The 17633-nt window shown below is 44.2% G+C and overlaps 1 protein-coding gene across 3 annotated transcripts in view; it reads right to left on the bottom strand.

Moving 5' to 3' along the window:
* raver2 (ribonucleoprotein, PTB-binding 2) overlaps nucleotides 1-17633 on the bottom strand; it is a 130623-nt gene that overhangs the window by 28347 nt on the left and 84643 nt on the right. For 2 of the 3 annotated variants that reach the window (XM_060066512.1, XM_060066510.1), the window contains exons 5-6: nucleotides 2310-2501; nucleotides 498-621 (exon numbers count right to left, since the gene is read on the bottom strand). In XM_060066512.1, coding sequence (XP_059922495.1) covers nucleotides 498-621; nucleotides 2310-2501 — 316 coding nt within the window. The remainder of the gene's footprint in view (nucleotides 1-497; nucleotides 622-2309; nucleotides 2502-17633) is intronic. The other variant, XM_060066511.1, reaches the window with a different exon arrangement.

Raw genomic sequence — 17633 nt, 5'->3', positions numbered from 1 at the left:
TTTATAAATGAGACCCCTGGACTGTTCCTCTGGTTAAAATCTCAGTGGTGGCGTGGAGGCAACACGCTTCACATTTCTCTCCAAGCAGGAGCTCTTGAGTGGTATGAATACTGATTGTGTGGTGTTGTTTCTTCTTCAAACTACTTCTGCTGTTTCTCCTCTTTACCTTCTAGTGGAGAGTATTTAGCTCCAATATGAACCAAGTACGAGTATTTAGTTAGTTTTGGAACCAAAAACAAGTATTTAGTTCCATTGTTAAACAAATACTGGTGTTTGATTCCATTTTCAAGTAAATACTAGTTATGAGAGAGAGAGAGAGAGAGAGAGAGAGAGAGAGAGAGAGAGAGAGAGAGACAATATAATCAAAATCATGTATTCAAAAAAGCTATTTGATGCAGTACACGTTGAATGTAAAACACTTACCAAACAACAAACTACATCATCACACCTTAGAGATAATTAATTTGCACATGCAACTGTTGCCGACTGGACCGTACCTCCTCTTTTCCCGGTGTGGTAGGGTCTGAGGAGGACATGCAGGGCCGTAGGGTTTGTGATGCTTGTCAACAGCTGGGCCAGGTTTGGCTCCGGAAGCAGACCTTTCTTATTACCCAGCATCTGCTTGGATACACACGTGAATGCACAGACGCAAACACACATACACACAGACAGTTACAGTCAGTTTAGTCTCCTGAATAAGACTGATCACAGACTAGCTCAAATGTTTGTTTTGATCAAATCATGTTGATGGAGGCGGCCAGCAATAGTGAACTGAAAAAAGGTTTGTAAAGTTTAAAATCAAGTAGACCACTGTAGAAATGTAATTAAATGTTTTTTTAAAGCTCCATCCATTTGTCTGAGTGAGTTTACCACGGTAGAATATCTCTGTTACAATACACAAGCAAGACGCCCCGCACTTCTTGTTTCCAGCCCAGAATCTCTGCTGTCCAATATTTTGCAGTGTGATGCTGGTCGGCAGGTGGAGCCCATCCCCCCTCTCCCTGGGGGTCTTTATATTAAGTTATCTGATTCAAGGCCCATCAAATCCCTACCATCTCCATAACAAGGTTAACTTGTCCCTATTGCTCCCTGGTGCAAATAAGCTTTATAGTTATACACATTTTAAAAGCCCAAATTTGGCAAACCCTCCACTTGAAGCTGAGTAAAGTCTGTGCATGTATGTGTGTGTGTCTAAGTATCCCAGAATGCATTTCGCAACAACCAGGAGTTTGTACTGCCAAGCCCTAAATACCAAGTACCAAAGTCTGAACTTCGCGTACTCGAGAAATGCCCTCAGTGTTTCTCAACCTGTGGTAAGTGGATCTATTTGGGGGGAGAAGGCACTGCAGTTGGTACTGGGGATTTTATTCTTGAAATAGACAAATTTTAACATGGCTTGTTATTTAAAAATGAACAAGCCATACGCAGTGTTGCATACGTAGTGTTACATACGCATACGTTGTGTTGCGGTAATGTGAGTCACTATCCAGCAGCAATACCCCATCATTAGCTCTATAATGAATTATTTTAGTATTTCTTTGCTAGGGGCTTTTTTGAGCCTCAGAGAAGACAAGGTCTTTATCCTTTTAATTCTGCTGCTTTTAATGGGTGGCGTTGTTTCAGGAGATTGTGTGTGGGCTCCTGGGCTCCCTCGAGCCACAGAACCCCTCAGTCTGCCAAAGCTGCCCTCTTCCTTTGTTCCACACCTACTGCTCCATGTCAATAGAGGTGTTTATTTATTCGTGTTCATATGCACGTCCCTCGTCCCGTCTCTTTCTGTCACACGTTCTTTGATCATATACATATATAAACACATTATATATATCTGGTGTGGTGTGGCGTTGTGGTGTATTTGAGACAGAAAGGAGAGGAGCCCTTTCTGTCTGCAGAGCTGTAATCATGCCGTGCAAGGCCACCGTGCCACCCTCGGGGCTCCGTGGGAGGGCCACGTCTCTGCGTTTATTCCTGTTCACGGGGCCTCCGTCCCGTAGCGCATTGCTTCTCAACAGGTTTGTACACCCGGCCAACTGCTCCGTTGAATGACTTCAGGTTGGTTTGTTTGTCTGCATGTGTAATAATTGTATGACCCAACAAAATGTATTTCCCTTAATTAAATAAAAACTAATAACGACGTAATAACCATAAGCGTCCATATGTAGCTGCAATCCCACCATGCCTGTTCACACGTCTGTGCCTGACCACAGAGTGACGGAGCGGCTCCCAGTGAGCGGGGGCCCGTCGAGCTGTCGCTCATCACAACGAACGCCTGTGTTGACATGCGAGACAAACTGCCCCCAAGTGGGACTCACCCCTCCCTGGGCAGCGATGAGCGCGGCCAGGGTGCTGCGTCCCGACGCGCCGGGGGTGCAGAGTGAGAGGCGGATCTCCTGGCCGCCCAGCATTGTGCGGTCCATCTCCAGCAGCACAGCCTCCGCCTGCTCCGCACTCTCGTACTCCACCACCCCGAAGCCCCGCACCGGGCTGCTCTCGTCCTGGGCCAGCTAATGCAGACACACACACACACACACACACAAACACGAAGACGCACACACACAGGTCAGCATCAGAGCTTGCACTGCTTAATGTTGGCTTGGATGAACTCTTTGATGCATAACGTGATAAACGACATGTGTCACAACAATAATGGGAATGAAAGCCATGTGTCGGAATACAAACAATATCCTGTTCACACACACACCAGCATCCAAAAAAACATGACAATTGTGGTCAAATTTGTGTGTGTATGTGTGTGGGCTTGTGCGCGTGTGTGCGTGCATCCAATTGAGAGCTGAGATCTGAGCTGCTTTATGGAACAGATCAGAGGTCAAAATGAGACTTGACGTGATGAAACAGATCCGTCGTGCTTACTGTACTGTTCAGGCTGGGAGTGGGGCAGGCGGGGCCATCGCCCCTGGGCCCTCCACCGTGTCACAGAGCGCCCCTTCCATGCTCTACGGGTCCCCCCTCCAACAACGAGCAAAGCGGGAGAAGGATAATTCTTATAGTTACTAGGCATAACTAACTTTGATGTTAATTACAAAGTTGACATAAGTTAAAATACCTGTGATTTTAGGTATATCTATTTTATCATGGTGAGAGTCAAAATTGAGATGTGAAGAATAGGTAAGGTTAACCATGTTCAGAGTTGATATTTTACAACACTGTCCTAACAACTCGTTGACGACCCTTCCCCACCCACTTCTACGCTAGCCATGTGCATTTGAAGCCGGTGGATGCGTGGAGCCATGTCCGAGGTAGTTGTTCACAAAGAGTAGATAAGGTTATACATTTTGAAATTGTGTATTTTTGTTGTGTTACAATAAACATAAACCCATCCTTTTTTATAGTTGACGGGGAGATGTTATTAGAGGTCTGAGCAGCGAAGCTTTCTGTAACGTTAATTTTTTTTCAAATTCTGTAAAAGTCATACTGCAGCCTACACCGTTAGTCGAAAACTCTTCAAATATTCAGGTTTGGTTACCAATAACCCTCACTACCCATAAACCCAAATTTGTGGTACTGCACCCAAACGTGGTGCTATTGTAAAAAATCATGAATTGGGCTTATTTCTTCTCACCAGATTGACCTGGACTCAAAATTCTTTCAGAATATTAATCTCTAGAATCAGATGCATTTATACAACCCCACAATTTCATATTAAAGCTAAACATGATAAAAAGATTCACAGGCTACAAAAATAATCAAATATTCACCAAAATCGCCACATAAAATCTTCAGACCAAGCCTCACAAAATCATCGAACAGAATTTGTTTTATTTAGTTCCATTTAAGAAATATTGGCCAATAAAGTTGGAGCAGCGAGCCCATTTTTCTTATATGACCATGTTGTTATTGTATAAAAATTGTGGTACTGCACCCAAAAGTGGCGCTATTCAAAAGAATTAGGAACAAGCCTTATTTCTCCTTACTAGATTGACCTGGTGTCAGGGTGTGTGTGTTTCCCTGTGTTTCCCTCCTGTGTTGATTACTGTTCCCTCCCCTAATGTGTCTCAGCTGTTCCTCGTTGTGTTTGTTATTTAAGCCCTTGTCTTTCCTTTGTTCCTTGTGCTGTCATTATAGTTTGTTCGTCCTGCGTGCTCCCTGTGGCTACCTGTGTTCCCTTGCTCCTTGCTCCTTGCTCCTTGCTCCTTGCTCCTTGCTCCTTGCTCCTTGCTCCTTGCTCCTTGCTCCTTGCTCCTTGCCTTAGCCTTTTGGCAGAAATAAAGTGCCGTTTCCAATACCGTCTGCGTTTGGGTCCTACCTGCCTGCCTGCACCCGCAGCCCCCTAACAGAATGACAGCACCACCATTGGACCCAGCGGACGCTCAATTTTGCCGTGAGTTGGAGGATTTATTGGTGTCAATAATCGTGGCTATGGATGGCTGGGAGAACATTCCCAGCAGGAGGGAGCAGGAGGCTGTGTTGGGGCGTACGCGCAGGGCTGTCTCGTCAAGGCCCGAGTTGGAGGACGTCTTGCCCGAGTGGGCAGTCGAGCTGCTCAGCCCCACAGCCTTTTGGCTGGAGAGCTACATGCCTCTGCCACCGGATTTTGGTGACCGGCCTAAGCCTCCACGCTCCTGCTCTCAGCCTCTGCCCCCGGTCCCCCGCTACCAGCCTCTGCCCCCGGTCCCCAGCTACCAGCCTCCTCCCTTGCGGACAATCAGAGTGGGGGTGGTGAGTTTGGGGTACCACCCGGTTCCACCTTGCAATCCAGCTCCCGAACTGACTCCGGTCCCCGAGCCCTGTCCGGTTCCTGAGCCCACTCCTTGCCTTCCTGAGGGGTCCCGCCTTCCACAGGGGGTCCGCCCTCTACCTCGCCTACCTCCAGAGGGGACCAGCCCTCTACCTTGCCTTCCAGAGGGGGTCCGCCCTCTACCTGGCCTTCCTACAGAGGGAACCCGCCCTCTACCTGGCCTTCCTACAGAGGGGACCCGCCCTCTACCTGGCCTTCCTCCAGAGGGGACCCGCCCTCTACCTGGCCTTCCTCCAGAGGGGACCCGCCCTCTACCTGGCCTTCCTCCTGAGGGGACCCGCCCTCTACCTGGCCTTCCTCCAGAGGGGACCCGCCCTCTACCTGGCCTTCCTCCTGAGGGGACCCGCCCTCTACCTGGCCTTCCTCCTGAGGGGGTCCGCCCTCTACCTGGCCTTCCTCCTGAGGGTACCCGCCCTCTACCTTGCCTTCCAGTGGGGACCCGCCCTCTACCTGGCCTTCCTCCTGAGGGGACCCGCCCTCTACCTGGCCTGCCTCCTGAGGGGACCCGCCCTCTACCTCGCCGGCCTCCTGAAGGGTTCCGCCTTCACCACTGCCGGCCTTCTGAGGGGGTTCTTTGCCACTGCAGGCCTCCTGAGGGACTGAGCCCTCATCGTCCTTGCCGCCGGCCTCCTGAAGGGTTCCGCCTTCACTCTGCCTCTGCTTGCCCCCCAGGCCGTCCGCCTGAGGCTCCCTGCCATGCCCTGGGGCAGTTTTCTGGCCGCCCGCCTGACGTCCCTCGGCTCTGCCCCAGTCCATTTATTTTTTTTTGATTCCCCCCTCCTGGCGCCCCTCCACCCACCCGTTTTGGGTTTGACTTTCTTTGTTTTTTTTTGCTTGTCATGGGTCGCCTGGGAGTCGACCCTTAAGGGGGGGGTACTGTCAGGGTGTGTGTGTTTCCCTGTGTTTCCCTCCTGTGTTGATTACTGTTCCCTCCCCTAATGTGTCTCAGCTGTTCCTCGTTGTGTTTGTTATTTAAGCCCTTGTCTTTCCTTTGTTCCTTGTGCTGTCATTATAGTTTGTTCGTCCTGCGTGCTCTCTGTGGCTACCTGTGTTCCCTTGCTCCTTGCTCCTTGCTCCTTGCCTTAGCCTTTTGGCAGAAATAAAGTGCCGTTTCCAATACCGTCTGCGTTTGGGTCCTACCTGCCTGCCTGCACCCGCAGCCCCCTAACACCTGGACTCAAAATTCGTACATCATATTAATCTCAAATCAGATGCATCTTTTTCACCCTGGTCTTCTGCTCTAAAAATGTTTACTTTCCCACAATTTCATAGAAAAGCCAAACGCCCACACTCTCATCCCATTTTGCCTATATGACCATTTTGTTGTGAAATGTGTGCTTGGAGTTTTCTTGATGTTGTGTGGTTATCAATCAACATTTTCACCATTTTCATCATGCAGATCAGGAATGTCAGTGGCTTAACGGGATAATGCTGTGTACTGGTGATCCTTAGGTTGAGAGTTTGAATCCTGATTAGAGCATGCTGAACATGACATTCTGTCATTGCCACTCATTTAAGAAACACAACAGCACCTGAAATTCATCAGGCAATCAACATTCCGGCTCATTCGATTCCAAGTGTCGGACTGTCAAGACACAGTATGGCATTAAGGGGAACTTCTTCGTTAACCATTTTTCCTTCATAATCAACTGTCATATTTATATTTCTTCCGTGAGTGTTCTTGACTACAAATGTTTAATTTCCCCAGAAATTCAAAGATTTTTCAGGTACATGCTTTGAAGAAAGCCCTTAATTCACTTGAGAAATGTGTGCTTTGAGTTTTCTGTATGTTGTGTGCTTATTAGTGTTGTCAAGCGATTAAAATATTTAATCGCGATTAATCGCATTAATGCCATAGTTAACTCGTGATTAATCTGACAATTTTTTTTCTATTCTAAATATCCCTTGATTTCGTGCTGCTAGCCTTTTAGTGAGATCAGAGAGTGTTGAGGACAGTAATAAAATATATTTGGTGAGAGGGATATAGGAATAGTGACCCGCAGTGAATTTAATCCGGTCCACTTGACATCGGGTAGGTGCATGACAGTAGTAGGCCTACCGTAAAACTTCAATGGCCCAGGCTTTTATTTGTTTCAATCACTGAATTTTTGATCAAAACTCTTGCTCAGCAAAGATGGGAAATACTATAATTTATTATTTAAACCAGTATGAATATTCCTACCGTACGTAGGCCTATACACATTACCAGGCTATCGAAAAATGACCACACACACACACACACGGTGGTAGAGTGGAAATCGGGAGAGTCTGAGAATTCCCGGTTGGCCGTTAACGTTTCGGGGCTGTCGGGCTGATAACTGCGGGATAACAATATTGCGTTTATAAAAGTTCCTTGCAGCTCCGTCCGGCAGCCTGAGCTGTGCGCCCGCAACCTCTCACTCACTCAGCCGCAACACTCACAAACTGTCAACGTCTCAACCAAGTCGTTTTTGTGTAGAAGGGAGTAATTGAGCGGCCCCTCCCGAAGTGGTACAGCCCAGGTGGGCCCTGAACTGGATTTGTCAGAAAGACGTAACAGCTAATGACGACATTGAACTCTCGTGCAGGCTCGAACAGAGTGACACAAAACCACACACACTTATAGAGTTCTCACCCGCTCCGTATTCTTGAGTGCCCCAACGAGTAGGCCTACTTGCGGCGTGCTTGTTTGTTTTCGGTGTTGCTAGATCCGGTATGGTGTTGTCGTTTTTCTAACGTGACTAGTTGTTGCTAGACAGCAGGTGAAAAAACTACGTTTACCAAGCCAAAAGAGCGTTAATCGCGCAATAAAAAAATTAACGCCATTAATATTGGTTTGCGTTAACGCCGTTAATAACGCATTAAACAGACAGCACTAGTGCTTATCAGACATTTTGACCATGTGAATGAGGCTGCAGTTCAGGTTTATAAGTGGAACATCTTTCCTTAAATATGACAATGTTATATTTATATATCTTCCATTAGTGTATTCTTGACTTTTAATTTAGCTCGGACCCCGTTAATCACCGCTTGCGGTTATATCATTCTAGATTAGAATTGTTTTATCTTTGGTTGTTGAACAGAACGATCAGTGTAAGGGTGTTGGCCAACATAATACATAACGATAGCATGAACAATTTGCGCAGCAATCGTACATTTATGCATCTGCTAAAGTATGTCACTTGTGTACTTGTCGGAATTGCACCACCTTTCTTCAGTTGTTCAATAATACACACTTTAAGGTTAGAAAAATATTTATTTTGGATATTGGAAAAAAAAGCAAGTGACAGTTCTTCATGGTTTGTTGTTTGCCTTACGGCTATTGTATAGCATCTTCTTGAGGGTTCTCTGGATTAAGGTTTCCTTGTGACACTTGTACCCGCACAAGTTCGGATGGGGGTGGTGGATGTACCAGGGCAAGCAGGCCGAGCCGTCTTGGGTCATCAAGCCTCGTAACGATAACTCATAACAATGCTGTTTGCCAACACTTGTAACCAAGAAAAATTACAAAGCAATCGTTTTACAAATATGTTTACACAAGGGGAATTACACAAAAGGTATAACATGGGTAAAGCTATAATGTAAAATGTAACAGCTCTGTTACCGACGAACATGTGCTAACTAGCAGCTCTCGTGCAGGGTACTGCATTATATGCCAGCCGCACATGATATAGGCAACACTCTTAGAAATTTTAAAATTAAATCGGAGGCATTCAAATAATGGTCTAGTTATCTAAATAAACATGAACCTGGATTCAGGGATTTAGCCTGTATCTGGGGGACGAGACAGACGAACATAAAACAAAACCACCATGGAGGTGTTTGGTAGCGAGTACGCTAACACCCTAGCAAGCTAGAAACAAACAGGGCTCACAACAAAACGGTCGAGCAAACAGATTTTTACAGAGACTAACATCAAGAGAGCCACAATTCCAAGAGAACAAAGTTCACCCAAGGGTACTTACAATTTCAAGAGCAACACGGCCAAGTCGGCATCCGATTTGCAGTCTTCTTTTTCTTTTAGTTCACGCTTTTCCTGAGAAGCTCGCCTTACGTTTATTCGTGTCTGGCCTCTCTGTCGGTCAGTCTCCCTATTCTCTTCATCTGTTCCTCCGACATTGGGTTTCTCTTTCTCTTGTTGCCACACTCCTCCACCCTTTGATGAAGCCTCGGGTGGCCTCTCGGAGGAGCGGCGGTCCTGCGTCTAGTGCGGCTGTTTCTTCTGCCGGCGTCACCCGCTGCCTCGTCTCCCGCTGCCTCGTCTCCGGGGCTAGAGGCTGCTAGAGGTTGGTGTTCACTCAAAAATGGTCTGTAGCTCGTTCGAGTCGCCTACATTCTCCACCATATGTGGCAACCCTGCACGGGGAGCGAACCTCCTCCTCCCAAACAGGACACAATTTCGAGGAAAAAAGCCAAAAGGGCATGTTTTATTCCAAACATAAAGTCTCTAGCTGAAAAACACAAAAAGAACGAAAAACATGGGAGGAATCGACGGGCCTATCCTTCGTGGGTGGAATCCCGTCACCCACGAGGACCGGTCTCTCCGTACAGGAGCCACATGGCTGGGAGAGCCCCGAATGAGTGGAGAAGCAGGCTATTTAAGCCCTGCTTCCCCACCTGTTCCTCAGGTGCTCTGCATCTCCTTAATTGGCCCAGGCCGGGTTGCCAAAGTATAACCACTGCTTGACTTTAAAAGCAAAAAAATAATGGGAAAACGCGGGTAACGGGAAAACTATTGATATGTGTTTAGGAATGTATATAAACACTAACAGAGACGGGAGAGATATACTTCAGCTGACACCATGAAACACTCTCCCTCCGGTGCTAAATTTTAGTCATCAATGTGATGCTATTGGTTAATCTAAATGCAGAATGAATAATGCAGTTAGCTTAATAGTCTATAGCGAATGGGTCACATCTATGTTAATCACAGGAACTTAATAAAGCTAAATGCTGACATGCAGCCAGCAGAGTTTAATCCCGCGTTATCCACAAACACTACAAGAGGATGCTTTGATACTCGACCTTTGAACCCCTGGAGAAATCAGCCACAGCTAAGTAGGTCAGCAGAACTACTTTAAGGCCAAAGCACACGGAATGTGGACTTTGCTTCGTATTCGTATTTAACAGAGTGTGAAGGTAGCAGGGGCCTTATTTCTTTGCTTGTTCAACTCTATTTAGGACGCCAACAATTCAAAAACATTATGTTGGGTCTGTCCCTATTAAGTAAAGGAGCCGCTGCTCCTTTACTTAGAAAGGAGTCAGCTGAGGTGGTTCGGGCATCTGGTAAGGATGCCCACTGGGCGCCTTCCTTGGGAGGTGTTTCAGGCACGTCCAGTGGGGAGGAGACCTCGGGGAAGACCCAGGACTAGGTGGAGAGATTATATCTCAACACTGGCCTGGGAACGCCTCGGGATCCCCCCGTCAGAGCTGGTCAATGTGGCCCGGGAAAGGGAAGTCTGGGGCCCCCTGCTTGAGCTGCTCCCCCCGCGACCCGACCCCGGATAAGCGGATGACGATGAGGAGGATGTCCCTATTCAGCTCAACTGTGCTTACTCTAGGCCTACTTTCCAACACGGCCACTAAACGGTTTGTAATTATATATTTTTTATCCCTGTAGTGTAAAAATGGGGAAATACTAACTCATGTGTTGAAAATAAAGAAATAACACCACAATGGTGAACAAGACCCTCCACACACTAATAGCTGCTAGCAACACTGCACTTCCTTCCCCTTGGTCCTCCCACACTCCTCCCACTCACACTGTTCACTCCTACGGCAGCCAAGAACAGATGGATGGTTGACGGACAGAGGGGGAGGTAAAACACTGGAGAGAGGGAAATAAGTGTGATGGGAAGTTGATAGGCAATGCTTGTTTTTATTAGCATACATTACGTTAGCTCACTGTTTTATCCATACAATGACCTATTCTAGTGTACGTTAGCGTTATTTACCGCATACTTTAAGTTAGCTCACTGTATGGATGACAGCATACTTTAAAAGTTTAAACAGAGCTGCCAACTCTCCGGCATTGAGTTGGACTCATACAAATGACCCTCCTCGCACGCTCTAACGCCAAGGTCACAGCGTATCAGCGACGGAATCCTGAAACACAGATCTTTAAGACGTCCTAGTTTTCCGATCAGCCTGCAGTTATTTTGGAAGTAAGCTTATTAACGCAGGCAACGTCAAATGCTTTTCCTGGTCATAAGATTGGCAAGTTGACAGAGTAGGTCGTTAAGGGCCTTTGTGAAATAATCGTGATGAGCCCCCCTACCAGGGCTGCAACTAACGATTATTTTAATAATCGATTAATCAGTCGATTATTTTTTCGATTAATCGATGAATCTGATAAAAAAAAGAAACATTTGTGATTGCTGCATCTTTATTAAAAAACGGAACATTACTTAAAATTCACAGTGCAGACTGAAGTGTAAAAACACCAGGTTATTGCTCCAACGTCCCGGAACTATTAAAAGTAATATTAAATAATAAAAAAAAAAACGTAACTGGGATAACACAAAAAAAAACATACAATGTATGATATACTTATATGTATATAAGGGATGTCTATGGTTAACCGGTCAAACCTATTGATACCATTTTCGAGACTCCTTGAAATATAACTTGTAATATTGCTTTAATTACTGATAAGATAATGATAGTTCAAGATAGGACATTAAACAGGTCATAATTCTATTTTTACTATCTATTTTATATTACTGGGAAAACAAGTTTTCACCAAAATCTCAATTATTATTATTTTTCTGTTGCATTTGAACGCATCAATCATATTACTGAGCCGACCTGAACACATCACATTTGACACTGTTTGTGACCATTGGTCAGTTGTTTTTTTTAAGCTAACTAGCTCTATATCCTGCCGATTTTAACATGGATTTAAAAACTGCATTACTATTTTTAACTGACGGGACTTTCTACACCGTCCGGTTGTGTGATTACTACTACTGAGTTGAAGGAGTTTTTTTAACCCAAAGACATAGAAGGTACAACACTTTTATGTAGGCCTACAGTCCAGTGTTAAGATATGACCAAAATACAAGCTGTGGTCGCTCACACTAAAGCTTGCTGTGGGCGTGCATGAACCATGAACCAACCTGTCGGCGGCTGGCTGTAAACAGTGCTGCGCCTACGAGTAACTTATTAATCGCGCGACACAACGAATCGACAACCAAATTCGTTGCCGACGCATTTAGTAATCGATTTTTATCGATTTTATCGATTCGTTGTTGCAGCCCTACCCCCTACTAAGTTTTTATCCGTCAAAGGCATATGAATTTCTGGGATATCTGTTCTAGGATCTAGGGGCTCTAGGATACAAATTATAAACCTATGGGCATGTTTTCAACAACCGTCATTCACTTTCTCAATACATTTATTTTCTTTAGTGTAGTGATCTGGGGTGTTCAAGCAATCTGAATGGCAGTTTTTTTTTCAGAGATCTGATTGGCTGGAATTTTCGAGCGATGTGGTTGGCTGGGGTTTTCGAGCGATTTGATTGGCTTTGATTTTTGAGCGAGAGAACTGGCTGGGGATTTCAATACAGCTCACTGCATGGATATTGGATAATAACATACAGTTAGTGAGCTCATTGTTTGGAAAGCATACAAGTGTGAATGGCTACATTAAAGCACCAAGAATGCTAATGGACCTTGGGTACTATGAAATGCGCTATATACAAGTTATTATTAATCTGGATTTCAATGGGACTGTTATCCAATAATAACAGTGTGTGTGTGTGTGTGTGTGTGTGTGTGCGCCCCTGTCATGACGTCCATGCTGAGATGGGAGCAGTGAGAATTCCACCAAACTACCCTAAATTCAGCCCGCACACCCGTCGTAATAGCCGCCGTTAATGCAAACAGATGCATATTGCTTCTGAAAACGATCTTGATAATGTGTTTACTGTTGACGATCAAAACAGCGCACAAACAAGATCTACAAACTAAAGTGGCGTGGCTAGGGCCCGACACCTGTGCAACACCTAACGGGAGAAGATCTCCAGTCTGTGGATTTTACTGCCTAAAACAATCAATTTACAGATCAACAGTGGATTACTTTCCAGGCGTAAGAAAGGGCCTTCAGAGAAACGCTGGACACAAAGGACGTGCAAAAAAGGTTTTTTTTCTATGGCAACATCGCAGAAAGAGAGCTATTAAAATCATTCTGAATAACAGCAAGTATCCCGAAACACCCCCATGTCCCATCAACATCCATGAAGTTCAGTCATATTACTCTGATATAAGCCAAGGCAGCACTCTCATTGACGACACTCCCATACCTCCACCATGGGTTGATTTATTACAGTCACCAGATCCAGAGTTTCTACCGGTGTCTTCTCCTTTCACAGAGGATGAGTTGAGAAACGTCTTGGACAGTCTGCCTCTCAATAAGTCCAGTGGTAGTAATGGAGTCACGTATTAGACATTGAAATCAACACACTTGAAAGACACTTTTGCCTATCTTCAACACTTGTCTCATTAGTTTTTCTCAGACACTTTGGTACATTTCTCAGATCAGAATTGAAATTTGCTAATCTGTACAAATAGCAAAACACCATGCATTTCATGCAAAAGCCAGTCTCGTGCTCAAAATCTTTAGTTTGTTTCTCAAAATTAAATATCTGTGTCAATGACCATGTCAGTGTCATCAGAATGGCAAGTCCTTGTTTCATTGTGTACGGATAAGACAGTCAAATTACTCAGTCATGTTGTCAATATAACAGTGTACTCTGGAGGGATGTTCTGATGCAAACTATGAATAAAGGTTTGAAGACAATTATTGTAAATTTTAAGTTACACCTTAGTACATATGGGAGATTGATTGCAAGAGACTGTACAAGATTCACATTTAAGATTTTTGTACTGTAATTTATTGACAGACCATGTCATTGTGATACAGAAAGGAAAAGATAACACTGCAAAATAAAATAAAAATAGTAGAAATGTGAACATGAACAGGAAAAACTGTGCATGCAGTACTGTAGGAATTACATTGCAGTCTTTCTACACCTCCTGACGTTCCTATCTGTTGGGCCACAAGTTCTCATCCACATCACAACGAATATCTAGTCTTGTGATGCAGCATGGAGAGAATCTTTTAGAGTGTCTTATCCAGCCTCTACAGGCATCTGCTGTGATGTCATCCCACGCTGCATCCATGGCAGCCAGAAGGGTAATCTGTGTATGTGGCTGGCGATCATATACTTTCCATCGCCAGGCTGAGAAAAATTCCTCAATTGGGTTAAGGAATGGGGAGTAGGGTGCGAGGAAATCCATCAGCATCCTGTGGTGGGTCGCAAACCATTGCCTGATGATGTTGGAGCGATGGAAACTGACATTGTCCCAAACTTTCACGTACTTTGGGAAGTCATCTCCAATCTGACCCTCTCTGGTTCAGGGATGAGATCCCTGTAGAGAGTGTCTAAAAAGGTGACAAGACGCTCTGTATTGTATGGCCCAATAATGGGAATAAGCGTTAGCACACCATTCTCAGATATAGCAGCACCTATAGATATGTTCCCGTCCCGTTGGCCTGGCACATCAACTGTAGCTCTGTAGCCGATGATATTTCGACCACTCCTTCTGTGTTTCGTTAGGTTGAATCCAGCCTCATCTACGTAGATGAAGTTGTGCGTTGGTTCACTTGCTTCAAGTTCCATTATACGCTATATCCAGAAGACACAAAATGAGTTTTATGAATTACATGCATTTTCATTTTGGACAAGATACAGTTACATCAAATGTATATAGCACATATTGCATCTTCTTTTCTTCAGCCATAGCAAATGTGTAAGGGTCACACTTACAGTACTGTATATCACTATACAATGTTGTCCTGTTTACTGTGAGGTAAAGTTACTGCATGCTCATACATGCTTTACCTTTACATACTGGTAGCGCAGCCCCTTCACTCTTTCACCATTTCTTTCAAATGTAACATTGTACAGCTGCTTCATATTCATTTGGTGCCTCTTCAGCACCCTGTCAATGATTGAGATGCTGACTGTTTGGATGTTTTCAAAGATGTTGTTGTCCTCTATAATGGCACTCTTTATCTCCCTTAGTCTTATGGCATTGTTTTCTACAACCATGGTGCAAAAGGCCTGCTCCTGTTCAGGTGTGAAAAGGGGCCCTCCGCCACCCCTGTGAGGTTGTCTTGCAATCCTATGTGGAAAAAAATACAGTATAGTAAAAGTATACTTACGGTATATTGTAAAATGCAAGTGGAATACTGTAATATTGTATGAAGCATTACAGAAAGTATACAGTACATTGCTTATCGTTAGATTACATACCTGTTCTGTCGACGAAAAGTCTGAATGATTTAGGATACAGTTGTTCTCCCAACATTTAGCTTCACCCTTCAACCAGCCTCAGCCATTGTAAGCCCATGATTGAGAACATGGTCTACAAGTGTGGCATGGCGTGGCGGCCAACTCCTCCGCCACCTCAATCTTCTGGCTGTTGACCCTGTCCAATTCCTTGTCTATCCATTGTCAAACATTGTAACATTGTGTTGTGCTCCAGCTATATATATACTTGATGGTTCATGAGATGCACCTTTGAGCTACTTCAGTAAACTGGTTGATCATTGGTTGATCTAACGCTTCATACAATTCCCTCCATTAGAGAAAGTCAAGATTCACCTGGGAGCAATTTACCAATCCAGGACAGGTTTAGAAAAAAAGTCTAATGGAAATGTATAGAAATATGGTTGACATATGACAACTTGTTCAACCATTTTGCATTTAAGGACCAATTAACTAATGGCTAAATGTTGTGGGGGTGAGACTATTCAATAGAGACCCATCACAATACATTTCGATCAACATGACATAAGCAATTGATAATGTAAGAAAGTGCAGAGAATTGTACATAATCATTTGCATGGATGTACCAAAGCATTTGCAACATGTTCAAATAAATGAGAAACTGCTTTTTTGATGTGAACAAGTGACACACTGATGTGAAGATTGAACAGGTAGTTTTGAGAATTTCAATTCTGGTCTGAGAAATGTACCAAAGCGACTGAGAAAAACTGTAATAGACGTGTTCACGAATCATGGAAAGGAGCACTAATTCATAGAATACCCAAGAAAGATAATTTGCCGAATGACCCCAGCACTTGGAGGGATAATTCCCTGCTACCAACAATTTACAAAGGGTTCTTGAAATTCGTTCTTAGTCGTATCCTTCCCTGGCTGGTGGATGCAAACATCTTGTCCACTATGCAAAAGCCCTATATAGAGGCAAGGGATGAATGAACATGTGGTTTGATCAAAAAAGGCCATAGATGATTTCCATTCAGTTTTTTTGGACTTCCGTGACTCGTTCAGAATGCTCCCACATATCATGATAAGGTCTCTGGAGGAAATACACCTGCTCCAAATATACAGGATATAATGAAAGACCAGTGGTACCAGTCAAAATCCAACCGTGACCCACAAAAATAATTAGGGTATATTCCCGACACGAATCATACACTTATCTTAGACACCGATTTAACTATGCTGGTGACTTGGACCCACAAGTACAAGAAATAATACCTGAATACACCACAAGGTTGCAAAAAATGTACACATCCCCCTTGCCGCTGTTTAAGAAAATAGATGCAATCAGACAGATAGCTTTATCAAAAGTGCAACATTTAATCGCCAATGTGCATATATCACGAAAGGTTTTGCGAACTTAAACAACAAAACTGTTCAGACAGTGAGAGGATGGCTTGGTCTGAACACTCATTCAACCCGCGACATGATTCATCACAGCAGAAGTGAGGGGGGCTTAGGAATCCCAGACTTAGAGTGGACTTACATCACCACTAGTCTGTCACATTTATTAAACATGCTTAACAATGACGAAAGCGAGAATTGGAACCCAGCTTTCTAGGCTTCTGTAAGAAAGAGTACGGCAAATTGGACACTCATGCCACCGGTTTTGGGGTTAGATGTGACTGGCCTGATCTCAATGATCTCTGTAACTGGGCTGGTGTTGACTTGCAGTGGTTTGGAGTCGATACCACAAACGTTACCTCATAAAATAGTTATTAAGGATAAAAACATCACTGTGACCGGAACAGCGCTGGAAGACGGTCTTCGCTACACAGTTCCACCTGGCGACAGCCGCGCGTCTCTGCTGTCATTGGAGGGGACTCAAACTTCAAGCAAAGCTAGCCTGTATCCTTTGTGCAGACCAATAATATCACATACCACTTTTTCACAATTCTTCGATTGATGAAGACATATTTTCACAGTCAAAGCGAGGCTTCAGGTATCCCTAACAAAGTTAAACCTGTCAATCTGGTACCCTCGTTCCCACTCACATTATGCATGCATCATGGACAAGAGCAAAAAATCGAATCCATGTCACACATATTAAACGGCTGCCATTTTTATTTTCAGTGTCAATGCATATAAATTGTCTTGTTAGACAACAAATGTTTTCCAGTTGGTTTGCAGAAACGTCCGTGTTCTCTAATTTAAGTGCCACCAGGCCTGATATTACAATCATTGATGAGAACAATAGAAATGTGTTCATTCTGGAAGATTGATTCAAGTCAAGAGGAGGCTTACTTAACAAAGCTGGTAAAATATCACCCTCTTGTACAAAAAATATCTGGCCTATAAATGTCAATATCTGGTAAAATACTGTTCAATATCATCCATTATTGGAAGTCGCCACATTTGGAGGAGAAGGTGTCGTGTGTACCCATAATCTGCTGTTTGTCATTATCAACTGTCATCATACCCTCAGTGCTGGATCATGCCTGAGCAATATTTTGTATCTGTAACATTTATTTCCTTATGTACATTTATTATGAATCGCGAACATAAATAAATAAGTTAAAGAGTGTGTGTGTGTGTGTGTGTGTGTGTGTG

The sequence above is a fragment of the Gadus macrocephalus genome, chromosome 12, assembly GCF_031168955.1.
Source record: "Gadus macrocephalus chromosome 12, ASM3116895v1".
NCBI classification, from domain to species: domain Eukaryota; kingdom Metazoa; phylum Chordata; class Actinopteri; order Gadiformes; family Gadidae; genus Gadus; species Gadus macrocephalus.
This window is presented reverse-complemented; position numbering and strand designations above follow the sequence as displayed.